At 42.4% G+C, this 15,196-nt stretch overlaps 1 protein-coding gene across 1 annotated transcript in view; it reads left to right on the forward strand.

Annotated features, from left to right (window-relative positions):
• Positions 1 to 15,196, forward strand: part of zanl (zonadhesin, like) — a 96,703-nt gene that overhangs the window by 15,888 nt on the left and 65,619 nt on the right. Inside the window, 25 exon segments of the mRNA XM_085154205.1 lie at positions 888 to 1,057; positions 1,326 to 1,530; positions 2,501 to 2,675; positions 2,757 to 2,882; positions 2,884 to 2,907; positions 3,061 to 3,306; positions 5,308 to 5,456; positions 5,684 to 5,812; positions 5,899 to 6,037; positions 6,227 to 6,368; positions 6,756 to 6,952; positions 7,137 to 7,275; positions 7,800 to 7,916; positions 8,192 to 8,316; positions 8,753 to 8,898; positions 9,307 to 9,450; positions 9,580 to 9,687; positions 10,927 to 11,096; positions 11,362 to 11,564; positions 12,100 to 12,279; positions 12,410 to 12,419; positions 12,531 to 12,703; positions 12,786 to 12,927; positions 13,090 to 13,296; positions 13,299 to 13,333. Coding sequence (XP_085010331.1) covers positions 888 to 1,057; positions 1,326 to 1,530; positions 2,501 to 2,675; positions 2,757 to 2,882; positions 2,884 to 2,907; positions 3,061 to 3,306; positions 5,308 to 5,456; positions 5,684 to 5,812; positions 5,899 to 6,037; positions 6,227 to 6,368; positions 6,756 to 6,952; positions 7,137 to 7,275; positions 7,800 to 7,916; positions 8,192 to 8,316; positions 8,753 to 8,898; positions 9,307 to 9,450; positions 9,580 to 9,687; positions 10,927 to 11,096; positions 11,362 to 11,564; positions 12,100 to 12,279; positions 12,410 to 12,419; positions 12,531 to 12,703; positions 12,786 to 12,927; positions 13,090 to 13,296; positions 13,299 to 13,333 — 3,601 coding nt within the window.

Raw genomic sequence — 15,196 nt, forward strand, 5'->3', positions numbered from 1 at the left:
CATTCCTGACACCGTATTCGCCAGTCTTTGTCTCTATATCGATCATTTTCAAACACAGCAGTAAAGCTTTTACGAGCCGTTAGCCATTGCCTGATGTCGTAAAATACAGACATGCATCCATCCAGCCTCCACACCAGTCGAAGCCACGTTGACACTCGATCAGGGGTTCTCCTCATTCATCTATTAAGATCTTTCATTGTCTGAAATTTGCTTTGATGTCTTCTGCCACCATTCCTTCGTAATTTTCTAACTCAACCACTCCACTCTCTGGAATCCTTGACCACCTTCTCTCTGCGCTTCTCTTTTGTCCTGCTTTCCTTCTTCCACCTCAACCGGTAGCGGCAGATGGCTATCCTTCCATGGGAATGGTTTTGCCAGAGGTTTCTTCCCGTTAAAAGGAGTTTTTCCGTCCCACTGTCGCCAAAGTGCTTGCTCATAGGGAGTCATATGATTCTTGGGTTTTTATCTGTAGGTATTATTGCAGGGTCTACATTACATATAAAGCAGCCTTGAGGCGATTGTTGTTGTGATTTGGGGCTGTATAAATAAATTGAATTGAAAAATTGAATTATTACTGCAGAGGTCTTTCACCTTGACAATGCACAGTTATTGCTGCTTCTAGGGGATGCTTCTTGGGGATCTGCCAGGCCCGGGAGGCGCCAGTCCCCTCTGCGGCCTTCCCTAGAGCTCAGTTCAATTCATATTTAAGCCATTCACCTTTATTCACTGGCCCCAGCTAGTGAATTGTTGCTAAACCTATGCAAAAGTTGTTGACTGTTTCACCACCAAATGTAGCTTGTTTGTTTGTTCGAACACTCAGATTTTCAGAATATATGAGCCTCTGCCTTTTCCTACCTAAGCTAAGTGAGTGTTTTTCTCTGTTACAGGGAGTGCATCAGTGTAGTTAATCCCACTCCATTCTTCCAAAGCTGTGTGTATGACATGTGTCAGTTCAACGGCCAGCAGCACGTGCTGTGTGACCAGCTCCAGGCCTACACTGACGCATGTCATAGTGCTGGAGCCAAAGTCTACCAATGGAGAACTCCAGACTTCTGCCGTAAGTTTGAATCTGAGATATACCAAATATATCTAAATGATATATGATAGTTTAACAATAATAATAATCAGCTGTTCTTTTGTGAACATCATAAAGTATATATAAAACATAGTCACAGTGACATCAAAATAGTCATATAGTTAAATCAATATGAGATACGTAGATGCCCTGTCATTGAATCATCCTACTCCCCCCTCCCTTCTCTGTTTGCCATTTGTCCACCATTGTTCCCTGTCATTATTGTTCATTCCTGTGTTTGTCCACACAGCTCTGACCTGTCCTCCCAATAGCTCCTACTCCCTTTGTGTGAGTTCATGTCCTGAGACATGTCTTGGTGTGGTGGGACCACCTGGCTGTGAGGAAGTGTGTGTGGAGGGTTGTGAGTGTAACCCTGGCTTCATTCTCAGTGATGACAAATGTGTGGAAGCTGAGAGACTGTGGTTGTGTGGGACCCCAGTGGAACCTATCACCCTGTAAGTGGAAACAGCCTCCAAACAATTAAAACCATCATTCCATTTACCTTTAAAATGTGCTAAGCTCGTGTTAACATCATTTTCAGTTCTCTTTATAACTTCAACAGGAGAGCTGCCAAAAGACACAAAGACCCTACAGTACAAAAGAAATTAAAACTCAACTAAATTAAGGGTGCATAGACTGCAGTGAACTGTTGCACACAAATATTGGTTTTACAACAAAGATTTTTACTTCAACTCATCAAGCACAGATTATATTTATTATACTGTATTTTACCTGACTTTAAAAGACACTGGTGTTATAGCATTTGTATTTATGTCAGAGCATTTACATACTGGTGCCACCACAATTAGCAAGCCCAAAATCATAAATAAATGAGTATAGGTTGGCCTAATTAGTTAGTGGCATACAGAATCCTGGTTTGCATCCAAATGTATATTTATTCATTTAGATCTTTATATTCGTGTGATGTACAAGAGAGAATTACATGACAAACTTTTGATTGTTTTTTTGCATTCTGTGTACATTTGTCAGGTGGGCGATGACTGGTACTTGGAGGGTTGTGAACAAAAGTGTATGTGTCACAGTGGAGGTCTGCTACAGTGTCATAACACCAGCTGTAACCCAACTACTGAGAGCTGCCAACTACAAGATGGAGAATATTGAATGCCACCCTCTGGGTATGTTAATCACACAGCTTCACATAGAAATAGCTGCATGAATACATGGATGTGGATTATAGTGTCAGTGCTTTATCCGACTGGTCCTAGAAATGCAGTAAATAAATTGCATTCGTTTTAGCAACAGGTGCTCCAAACCTCCACTGTCTCAAACTGATGTTGTTAGTTTGGACTGAGTTTGTTAAGACTGCATAATAACTTCCTACCTTTTTTTGTTCCTGAAAGAGTATCTGCTCATTTTCCAGTAATCCTTTTTCTTTCTATCCAGACCTGTGTCCTCCTAATGCAGAGTATATAGAGTGCGGTCCAGCTTGCATTCCTACATGTATGGAACCCTCTACCAACTGTTCTGGCTCCTGCATCAATGGGTGTTTCTGGCAAACCAGGCTTTGTCTTCAAAGGACGGCACTCGCGTGCCACTGGACAAGTGTGGTTGTTTAGATGACAACAATAACTATTATGAGGTCAGATGTCCTAGTTAGTACTGTGTACAGTGTACATTTAAAGACATACTTTCTCAGTACTAATTGTTTTCATTTATCCAGCCTGGTGAGATAGTATTTGGAGATGGCTGCACAAAGCTGTGTCGCTGTGTAGGGAACTACACTTTGGAATGTGTTGATAACTCCTGTGACCCCACTGAAGAGTGTCGAGAGGTTAATGGTGTTGCGGGGCTGTTATCCTAAAGGTAATAATGTTTGTTGACTTTATTGTTGTTGACTTGATTTAATGCAGTGTAATAAATTACATCTGCACAAGGAGCACCTGTGTTGTGCTTTACAGTCAGTCGGTATAACTTGATAGTTGACAGTGTGGAAATTACAATTTTCTCATATATTATTCCTTTAGGTAACATCCACATGCATAGCATCTGGCGATCCACACTACACCAGCTTTGACAAACGCAAATATGACTTCATGGGCAACTGCAGCTATCTGATGTCTAGTCCATGCAATGACACAACTGTGCCCTACTTTGAGGTCCATACTGACAATGAAAACCGGTATAACAGGCCGACCATCTCCTATGTGAATGCCGTACATGTATACGCACAGATGATAAAGATCTCCATTCTCAAAGGTGGCACTGTGCAGGTAAGACATGAGAGGAAGACACAGGATGTTTTGCATGTGAAAACCAATCACGCTTTCACGTTATCAGGCACTACTGCATTACAAACAAACATCATTCTGTGGTACAAATCACTGCACATGCTCAGGAACACTTCTGAAAACCACTGCAATTGACCATGGAAAGAAACTTGCACTTACACTTAGCACTTAGTTTCCTCCTACGCCGAGCGACGCATCGGGCAGCTAACAATCTCCATCGATGTCAGTCAGGGGCGAATGTTTCAGCTTTGTCCCAGGCGATGTCGACTGTTTTCATATCATCCATAAACGTTTGACGCCATGTGATATTTTGGTCGGCCTTGCTTTCGCTGGTTCTGCCGAAGGCTTCTTCCTGTTATAAGACGCCTCTGTCACCAAAGGGCTTGGTCAATGGGGTCATATGATTATTGTTTTTTTTCTCTGTAGGTATTATTGTAGGGTCTACCTTACAATATAAAGCACTTTGAGGTTACTGTTTTTGTGATTTGGGGCTATATAAAAAACACTGAATTTAAATGAATTGAATTGGAGATGTCGGAGGACACCGGCAGCCTTCCCTACTCTGAAGTTGACATCTTGATCAGAGAACCCGTCATTCGAGATGATGCTGCCCAGACATGTGAAATTTTCCAACTTTTCAGCACGTTATTTGTTGATTATGACGGGAATATGGGCAGTTGTGTAGCCAACTCGGAGTACCTTGGTTTTCTTGGTGCTGATTCGTAATCCGACTTTCCTCACCTCCCTCTACAAAGCTGCAGTCCACTCTTGGAGGTCTTCCGTAGTCGAGCCCAGTAGGGCGATGTTGTCCAGGAAGTCCAAGTCGATGAGATTGCTCATGCCAGGGGACACCGATGCCAGCTTGGTCATCTGATTGTTGCATGGTTAAGTCAATCACCAACAGGAAGAGAAAAGGCAAACGCAGGTATTGATCTTGAAGAAATCCGTTGAGAAATCATCTGTCCGGACGCAGAAGCGGGAGTTGGAGCAGAGAAAAAAGCGCTATACAAATACAGGCCATTTACCATTTACCAGAGACCACAAAAGGCATCTACAAACTGCTGGGGGACTCCATATTGATGTGGGATAGCCCATAGAGTCGGCCGGTGGACGTTGTCAAAAGCTTTCTTGAAGTCATTGAAATTAATAGAAATCTTCCTTTGCTATTCCGATGTTCGTTCAATGATCATGCGGAGGGTGAAAATGTGCTCGATGCATGACTAGCCACTCCGAAAGCCAGCAAGCTCTTCTCACAATCGTTCGTCTCCTGCGCGTCGTAGCCAATACAAAAGAATGAGGCACCCAAATCGCCTTTCGGGAAGTTTGGTGATAACGCCTTTTGCCCATTCATAGGGTACACGCAATGTTGACCAGCAGGCGTTTAGGGGTCTTCTAAGGGCGGCATCCAACTGGGCTTCGTCGTGCTTCAGCATTGTGGGGAGGAACTCGTCCAGGCCAGCAGCCTTTCCAGTCTTGAGGAGTCAGATCGCTTTCTTGACTTTGGCGTCGCTGATTTTTCTGATATCGACAGGAAGAAGATCCATGGAGGGTGCAAGTTCTTCGGCCTCGAACAAGTGGAGTGGCTCGGGCTGGTTTAAAGTATCACAGAACTGTTTGGCTCAACGTTGGTTTTTCTCAGCTTCAGTGAGGAGGACTCGTCCATTTTGTCTTGGATTGGGACCAAGCGGCCACCGCGAGCCCCTGTTAGATCTCGACCAATTCAATTTGAGATTCGGGTATCGTTCTGGTCTACTGTTTTCTTGGGCATCCATGCCTCTGGCTTCAATCCACTCTCGCTTGTCATGCCGGCAGCTGCGTTTGACATGTCGGGCAAGAGCTGAGTTGTTCAGACATCATTGGCATGATAAAGGAACGTTTCTTTTCAGTTACAGATAGTAATGTTGTGACATGGGTAATTCAAAAATGAAAATGTTGGATAATAATTGACCAGATTTGATGTACTGTGCCTATTTTCCCATACAGGTTAATGGGACCAATGTCAATCTGCCACTGTCCCCGGCCCCTGGTATTTCTGTGTTCAAGTCAGGAAAACACTACACTGTCTCCATGAACTTTGGTGTGACGGTTCGATATGATGGAAACGCCTTCATGGACATCAAAGTAATCAAAGAGTGAGTGAAGACCAAATTCATGGTTTCCTTTATCACCTTATTACTGTAAACAGTAATAAGGTGATAAAGGCAGAAATTAATGGCACAGCTAGGATACTTTATTTAAGCAATTTAGCAGGGGCAACACAAACAGCTCACTCAAAATTTCAAGATGAGATGTAGTTCTGACTAAGTTGCTTGTCTTTCTTGCATAAGACTCTAACACAATCATTTTCTGCAATCTGCAGCTATCAGAACAAGCTTTGTGGCCTGTGTGGCAACTATGATGGAGATACTAAAGATGACTTCCGCAAACCAGATGGAAGCTTAGCTGAAAATGCCAATGACTTTGGACACAGTTGGAACATGGATCCAGAGTGAGTATTGCAGAGATGCAAGTGTAAAGAAACATTTACCATTGACAAAAGACAAATGTTCTTAAGATGATGGTCTGTCTTGACAGATGTAATGGGAAACCCAACACTACCATCCCTGGGTGCAATGAAGAAGAACAGGAACTGTATGAAAGCTCTGGATATTGTGGCATTCTGCTGGACAAAAATGGACCTTTTGCTGTGTGCCATCCCAAAGTCAACCCCAATGTATGTTCATGTAGAGGATAGTGCACATATAATAAACAAATGTGGAACAGGTCCTTATTCTGAGCTTGTTGTATTTGTGTATGTGTGTGTGCATTCAGGGTGGAAATGTGATATTAGTAATAGTGGAATAATTTCAATATGTGGTCACACAATATAAAGCATTGTAACAAAGTGATTGTTTGTTCTCAGAACTACTTCAGGGACTGTGTCTTTGACTTGTGTGAGCTGGATGGTGCCAAGCCCATTTTGTGTGAAGCCATTGAAGCCTATGTCAATGAATGCCAAGATCGTGGGGTCAACCTTGGACCATGGAGGAATGAAACCTTCTGCCGTGAGTATTGGAAGGACAAATGATTGAATTTAGTAGTAAAATATCTTTAGGTACATCATTAGCTGAAAATCAGCTTGGCTGAGTAGTTGGGAGAAAATAACACAAAGAAGTTTATGTCAGTTTTGACTTCTGGAAGAGTACTTCATACGGGCTTCCTACTCACTAAAGTTAACTGAGGGAGTGCTGCTTTAGCATACCTAGTTGGGCAGACAACATATGCCAAGAGGCTGCAGGAGACTGGGTTACCACCAAACTCAAACAATCTCAAACACAGCTGGAAGTGCCAAAGACGTATCTCTTTTCTTGTGAAAAGCTGTCATTTTATATTTTAACCAGCACATACTTTTGTTTCCTATCACTAACTTCAACCTCTTGTGGTCTGCTTAGCACTGAGCTGTCCCCCAAACAGCCACTACGAACCTTGTGCAGATCCTTGTCAGGAAACATGCTTTGGAAAACCCCCCTCCTGCTCTGGTCCCTGCTCTGAGTCCTGTGTGTGTGATCCCAGCTATGTCCTGAGTGCTGGCAAGTGCATTAAGGAGAACATGTGTGGCTGCAACCACACGAACGGCCAGTATTATGAGGTATGGTGAAGTGGGTCTGATAGGCAGTGAATCATTTGGTCCTTTGTATTTCAAGTCAGGTCACTTGCAGTCTCTTTATGCCCTCACTAAAAGAACATTTTCATACATACATGCATAAAATGATCTACAAAGAATCATATGTGCCTGCTATGCTTAATTGTCAATTTTGTTGTCTGTTTGTCAGCCTGGAGAGGAGTTTTTTGAGGAAGACTGCAAGCGAAAATGTTTGTGTGGTGCAGCTGGAATTACCTGCGAAACCTCTGAATGCCCCCCAATGCATGAATGTAAACTTCAGGATGGAGAGCTGGGCTGCTATCCTACGAGTATGTTTGTAATGTTCACACCTAAAAAAACACAGCAAAGCTGTAGCCATTATATTCTAAGTAGGTTTCCAGATCTCATGGGTTGGACTGCCAACCTGAAAAGTTTTGCAACTGTGTTTGACGTGATGCTGTAGACTTTGTCAAAGTCCTCAAACTAGCATTTTCTATCCCTGCTCTAATATACATAATTAGACTGAGTAATGGAAGATAGAGAAGCACAACCCAGAGGTGTCTTTTACTTTCAATAACAGTGAAATATTTATGTGTGTTGCTGTTATGTTTCTTTTGCTCTCTTCTGTACAGTTTGTCTATAACAACACTTGTTACATGCATTTCTTTATCATATAAAATTACAGAGTTGCAGAAAATTTTTGTCTAGTCAGGAAATTATATATTCTTTGCATCTATTTTAATGCCAGTATAAGTCCAAAGCAACAGTGAACTGCACTGTTATTAGGTAATTGTTCTACAGTGGCTTCATCTGTGTTTCAGTCTGATGTTCCTGATGTTTTTCCCTCTCTCAGGCTTTCAGGATTGTGTAGTTTCTGGGGATCCACACTATAACACCTTTGACAAGAAGTTCTACAGCTTCATGGGAACCTGTACTTACACACTGGCCAGAACCTGTAGGAACAGCACAGGTACAAACTATTTTGAGACATTTATTCATTAAGATGTTTGGGTTTCATTGCACCTGTTCTAGTCTTGCCACACCACACGCACAAATTAAAGTTTAAATTTACTCATTTATTATTTTAATCGCAAAGCATGACAGATGTTGTTTTCATTCACGTTTGCTGCAAAAAGAAGACACTGAATGTCAGTGGTGGTTTGTATGTTAATGCCAATATCTGCCAATATTCACCTTTAATATAAACACACAATATTCCTGATTGTCGTGGTCTTCCCTGTGCAGGCCCTTGGTTCTCTGTGGAGGCAAAGAATGAAGAGAGAGGAGTTGCAGGAGTGTCATACCTGAGGAAGCTATATGTGACAGTGGATGGAATTACTGTGACCCTGATGAAGAGCAGTAGAACACTGGTCAGTATATGAATGAATTACTATCTCTTGTATTTCCCATCTTTAAGTAAAATGTGTGCCAATAGACATCCCACACACTAGTTGTATCATCACCATGGATGTCTTATGTCTACACATAACTGACATTTTAGCAAAGAACTCAAATTATATCTTTAGTTACTTTGTTGCTAACAGCATTTAAAAAAAACAAAACAGATTTTTCCCATTTTGTCAGTTGAATCTATGCCAAAGATAACACAGTGTGATAGGCATAAAGCAATATCTTTCTTGCTTTTTAAAACTATACAAAGTCTGTTTTTGCCTGATATACTGCACATTCCACACTCTTTGTACTTTTATACTCCCTGACCTGTCCACCAATTAGACGTTTACACAGTCTGTTTAACATCATTATGTTCTTATATTCTTAACATCTTTTTCTTCATCACTGAATCAGGTGAACGGAGTACGGGTGGCTCTGCCCCACTCCCCCTCTCCTCTCATGTCTATTAGTCTTGCTGGTCAGTTCATCACGCTTCAAACATCCTTTGGCCTGAGGGTGCGTTGGGATGGAAACCATTATGCCCAGATCTCAGTTCCCAGGTTAGTATAAATATTGGTTTGAAGTATTTTGATATTGTAGAACTTCTTTTTATTTGCATCACACATTCATACAATACACCTGACCACTGTCTCCATTGCTCCATCATTCTTTTTTTGATGACCACTTTCCTCCGATGCAACCATAACCTAACGATCTGAAGAAACTCTGATAGATAACGATCTAAACTGCTGAACGTCACTAGTTGTTTTATGTATATTGAGAAAACTTAAAAAAAAAACATAGCAGTCCATTTGTGTGCATATTGTGGACATATGCAACTTTTAATATATACTATATACTTTATAATTACAATAAAAGGCCAAGCAACACCTTATTAAACATTGCAAATATTCTTAAGCTTGTCTTATTTTAATCCTACATATCCTGCCTTGACTTTGTCCTACCAGCTCCTACCATGACCAAATGTGTGGCCTTTGTGGTGACTATGATGGGAACCCAGACAATGACTTCACTAAACCAGATGGCACTGTGGCAGGAAATAGTAATGACTTTGGGAACAGCTGGCAGACCAAAGACGATGAAGATGACTCGTGAGTTCAAACATATCTATCTTTCTGTCTTTTGGATTTCTTCTGGTTATGTCTTTTGTTACCTTACTGTCGGACTCTATCTGACAAACTGAAGAGGATGTAACTGTGTTTTGTATTTGTATTGACCAGATGTACCCCAGGAACAAAGCCTGATCCAGACTGTGACCCCAACTTGGAAGCTGAAGTTGTAAAACCAGAGAAATGTGGTAAAATTACAGACCCTACTGGACCCTTCCGGTAAGAATTCACAACCCTTCCACTTCTGGTTATCGACTTGGTTAAACTGATGGGATTCCTGGGATTTTACAACGTTTTTTTCCTGACCTTATAAAATCATGAAATAGATGGCAGCATGCCTGGTAATAACCCAACTGACCTTTAAAATATGAATAAATCTTTTCAGTACTATTACTGTAATGCTGTAATGAACCCTTCTGGCACTGGGATGCCAGTTTTGTTCTTTGTCCCTCATTCTCAAACGTAGCAGCAAGTTTTTACCAATGACTTGACAGTTTATCTCCATCTATCGTTACAAAAAACCTGTGATACCAGGTTCTTTCTTCCAGTTCTCCCAGTTTCCCTTCCCCTCTTTCCCTCCCTCGCAAAATGCAGCAGCATGCTTCTTGGCACTAGGATGTCAGGCTATCCTTCTCTATCCCTCCTTCACAAATGCAGGAGCAAGCTTTTAGCACTGGGTTGCCAGTTCCTCTTCCCTCCCTCCCTTTTTCACAAAAATGCAGCAGCATGTTTTTTGGCACTGGAATGCCAGGTTCTCTTTCTCTGTCCCTCCTTTTCAAATGTACCAGCAAGCTTTTGGGCCCGGGATTCTGGGTTTCTTTCTCTGTTCCTCCTGTACAAATGAAGCAGCAGGCTTTTAGCACTGGGATGCCATGTTCTCTTTCTCTGTCCCTCCTTTACAAATCCAGCAGCATGCTTTTTGCAATGGTATCACAGGTTCTATTTCTCTGTCCGTCTTTTTCAAATTTGCCAGCATACATCTGGCACCGGGATGCCAGGTTCTTTACCTTCATTTGCAGTAGCAAGCTTTTCTTCCCTCTATCTCTCCTGAGCAAAATGCAGCAGCCTGCTCTTTGGCACCTGGAAGCCAGTTTCTCTTCCCTCTATCCTTCTTTCACAAATGTAGCAGCAAGCTTTCCCCAATAACTTGAATGCCAGGGTCCATGCATCTATCTATCTTTCACAAAATGTAACAATGCACATTCCTGACACCGTATTGCCAGTCTTTGTCTCCATATCGATCTGCGGCCTTCCCTAAAGCTCAGTTCAATTCATATTTAAGCCATTCACCTTTATTCACTGGCCCCAGCTAGTGAATTGTTGCTAAACTTATGCAAAAGTTGTTGACTGTTTCACCACCAAATGTAGCTTGTTTGTTTGTTCGAACTCAGATTTTCAGAATATATGAGCCTCTGCCTTTTCCTACCTAAGCTAAGTGAGTGTTTTTCTCTGTTACAGGGAGTGCATCAGTGTAGTTAATCCCACTCCATTCTTCCAAAGCTGTGTGTATGACATGTGTCAGTTCAACGGCCAGCAGCACGTGCTGTGTGACCAGCTCCAGGCCTACACTGACGCATGTCATAGTGCTGGAGCCAAAGTCTACCAATGGAGAACTCCAGACTTCTGCCGTAAGTTTGAATCTGAGATATACCAAATATATCTAAATGATATATGATAGTTTAACAATAATAATATCAGCTGTTCTTTGTGAACATCATAAAGTATATATAAAACATAGTCACAGTGACATCAAAATAGTCATATAGTTAAATCAATATGAGATACGTAGATGCCCTGTCTTTGAATCATCCTACTCCCCCCTCCCTTCTCTGTTGCCATTTGTCCACCATTGTTCCCTCTCATTATTGTTCATCCCTGTGTTTGTCCACACAGCTCTGACCTGTCCTCCCAATAGCTCATACTCCCTTTGTGTGAGTTCATGTCCTGAGACATGTCTTGGTGTGGTGGGACCACCTGGCTGTGAGGAAGTGTGTGTGGAGGGTTGTGAGTGTAACCCTGGCTTCATTCTCAGTGATGACAAATGTGTGGAACTGAGAGACTGTGGTTGTGTGGACCCCAGTGGAACCTATCACCCTGTAAGTGGAAATAGCCTCCAAACAATTAAAACCATATTCCATTTACCTTTAAAATGTGCTAAACTCGTGTTAACATCATTTTCAGTTCTCTTTATAACTTCAACAGGAAAGACGCCAAAAGACACAAAGACCCTACAGTACAAAAGAAATTAAAACTCAACTAAATTAAGGGTGCATAGACTGCAGTGAACTGTTGGCACACAAATATTGGTTTTACAACAAAGATTTTTACTTTCAACTCATCAAGCACAGATTATATTTATTATACTGTATTTTACCTGACTTTAAAAGACACTGGTGTTATAGCATTTGTATTTATGTCAGAGCATTTACATACTGGTGCCACCACAATTAGCAAGCCCAAATCAATAAATAAATGAGTATAGGTTGGCCTAATTAGTTAGTGGCATACAGAATCCCTGGTTTGCATCCAAATGTATATTTATCATTTAGATCTTTATATTCGTGTGATGTACAAGAGAGAATTACATGACAAACTTTTGAATGTTTTTTGCATTCTGTGTACATTTGTCAGGTGGGCGATGACTGGTACTTGGAGGGTTGTGAACAAAAGTGTATGTGTCACAGTGGAGGTCTGCTACAGTGTCATAACACCAGCTGTAACCCAACTACTGAGAGCTGCCAACTACAAGATGGAGAATATGAATGCCACCCTCTGGGTATGTTAATCACACAGCTTCACATAGAAATAGCTGCATGAATACATGGATGTGGATTATAGTGTCAAGTGCTTTATCCGACTGGTCCTAGAAATGCAGTAAATAAATGCAGTCGTTTTAGCAACAGGTGCTCCAAACCTCCACTGTCTCAACTGATGTTGTTAGTTTGGACTGAGTTTGTTAAGACTGCATAATAACTTCCTACCTTTTTTGTTCCTGAAAGAGTATCTGCTCATTTTCCAGTAATCCTTTTTCTTTCTATCCAGACTGTGTCCTCCTAATGCAGAGTATATAGAGTGCGGTCCAGCTTGCATTCCTACATGTATGGAACCCTCTACCAACTGTTCTGGCTCCTGCATCACTGGGTGTTTCTGCAAACCAGGCTTTGTCTTCAAAGGACGGCACTGCGTGCCACTGGACAAGTGTGGTTGTTTAGATGACAACAATAACTATTATGAGGTCAGATGTCCTAGTTAGTACTGTGTACAGTGTACATTTAAAGACATACTTTCTCAGTACTAATTGTTTTCATTTTATCCAGCCTGGTGAGATAGTATTTGGAGATGGCTGCACAAAGCTGTGTCGCTGTGTAGGGAACTACACTTTGGAATGTGTTGATAACTCCTGTGACCCCACTGAAGAGTGTCGAGAGGTTAATGGTGTTGCGGGCTGTTATCCTAAAGGTAATAATGTTTGTTGACTTTATTGTTGTTGACTTGATTTAATGCAGTGTAATAAATTACATCTGCACAAGGAGCACCTTGTGTTGTGCTTTACAGTCAGTCGGTATAACTTGATAGTTGACAGTGTGGAAATTACAATTTTCTCATATATTATTCCTTTAGGTACATCCACATGCATAGCATCTGGCGATCCACACTACACCAGCTTTGACAAACGCAAATATGACTTCATGGGCAACTGCAGCTATCTGATGTCTAGTCCATGCAATGACACAACTGTGCCCTACTTTGAGGTCCATACTGACAATGAAAACCGGTATAACAGGCCGACCATCTCCTATGTGAATGCCGTACATGTATACGCACAGATGATAAGATCTCCATTCTCAAAGGTGGCACTGTGCAGGTAAGACATGAGAGGAAGACACAGGATGTTTTGCATGTGAAAACCAATCACGCTTTCACGTTATCAGGCACTACTGCATTACAAACAAACATCATTCTGTGGTACAAATCACTGCACATGCTCAGGAACACTTCTGAAAACCACTGCAATTGACCATGGAAAGAAACTTGCACTTACACTTAGCACTTAGTTCCTCCTACGCCGAGCGACGCATCGGGCAGCTAACAATCTCCATCGATGTCAGTCAGGGGCGAATGTTTCAGCTTTGTCCCAGGCGATGTCGACTGTTTTCATATCATCCATAAACGTTTGACGCCATGTGATATTTGGTCGGCCTTGCTTTCGCTGGTTCTGCCGAAGGCTTCTTCCTGTTATAAGACGCCTCTGTCACCAAAGGGCTTGGTCAATGGGGTCATATGATTATTGTTTTTTTTCTCTGTAGGTATTATTGTAGGGTCTACCTTACAATATAAAGCACTTTGAGGTTACTGTTTTTGTGATTTGGGGCTATATAAAAAACACTGAATTTAAATGAATTGAATTCGAGATGTCGGAGGACACCGGCAGCCTTCCCTACTCTGAAGTTGACATCTTGATCAGAGAACCCGTCATTCGAGATGATGCTGCCCAGACATGTGAAATTTTCCAACTTTTCAGCACGTTATTGTTGATTATGACGGGAATATGGGCAGTTGTGTAGCCAACTCGGAGTACCTTGGTTTTCTTGGTGCTGATTCGTAATCCGACTTTCCTCACCTCCCTCTACAAAGCTGCAGTCCACTCTTGGAGGTCTTCCGTAGTCGAGCCCAGTAGGGCGATGTTGTCCAGGAAGTCCAAGTCGATGAGATTGCTCATGCCAGGGGACACCGATGCCAGCTTGGTCATCTGATTGTTGCATGGTTAAGTCAATCACCAACAGGAAGAGAAAAGGCAAACGCAGGTATTGATCTTGAAGAAATCCGTTGAGAAATCATCTGTCCGGACGCAGAAGCGGGAGTTGGAGCAGAGAAAAAGCGCTATACAAATACAGGCCATTTACCATTTACCAGAGACCACAAAAGGCATCTACAAACTGCTGGGGGACTCCATATTGATGTGGGATAGCCCATAGAGTCGGCCGGTGGACGTTGTCAAAAGCTTTCTTGAAGTCATTGAAATTAATAGAAATCTTCCTTTGCTATTCCGATGTTCGTTCAATGATCATGCAGAGGGTGAAAATGTGCTCGATGCATGACTAGCCACTCCGAAAGCCAGCAAGCTCTTCTCACAATCGTTCGTCTCCTGCGCGTCGTAGCCAATACAAAAGAATGAGGCACCCAAATCGCCTTTCGGGAAGTTTGGTGATAACGCCTTTTGCCCATTCATAGGGTACACGCAATGTTGACCAGCAGGCGTTTAGGGGTCTTCTAAGGGCGGCATCCAACTGGGCTTCGTCGTGCTTCAGCATTGTGGGGAGGAACTCGTCCAGGCCAGCAGCCTTTCCAGTCTTGAGGAGTCAGATCGCTTTCTTGACTTTGGCGTCGCTGATTTTTCTGATATCGACAGGAAGAAGATCCATGGAGGGTGCAGTTCTTCGGCCTCGAACAAGTGGAGTGGCTCGGGCTGGTTTAAAGTATCACAGAACTGTTTGGCTCAACGTTGGTTTTTCTCAGCTTCAGTGAGGAGGACTCGTCCATTTTGTCTTGGATTGGGACCAAGCGGCCACCGCGAGCCCCTGTTAGATCTCGACCAATTCAATTTGAGATTCGGGTATCGTTCTGGTCTACTGTTTTCTTGGGCATCCATGCCTCTGGCTTCAATCCACTCTCGCTTGTCATGCCGGCAGCTGCGTTTGACATGTCGGGCAAGAGCTGAGTTGTTCAG

This window comes from Neolamprologus multifasciatus, chromosome 3 (genome assembly GCF_963576455.1).
Source record: "Neolamprologus multifasciatus chromosome 3, fNeoMul1.2, whole genome shotgun sequence".
Classification (NCBI taxonomy): domain Eukaryota; kingdom Metazoa; phylum Chordata; class Actinopteri; order Cichliformes; family Cichlidae; genus Neolamprologus; species Neolamprologus multifasciatus.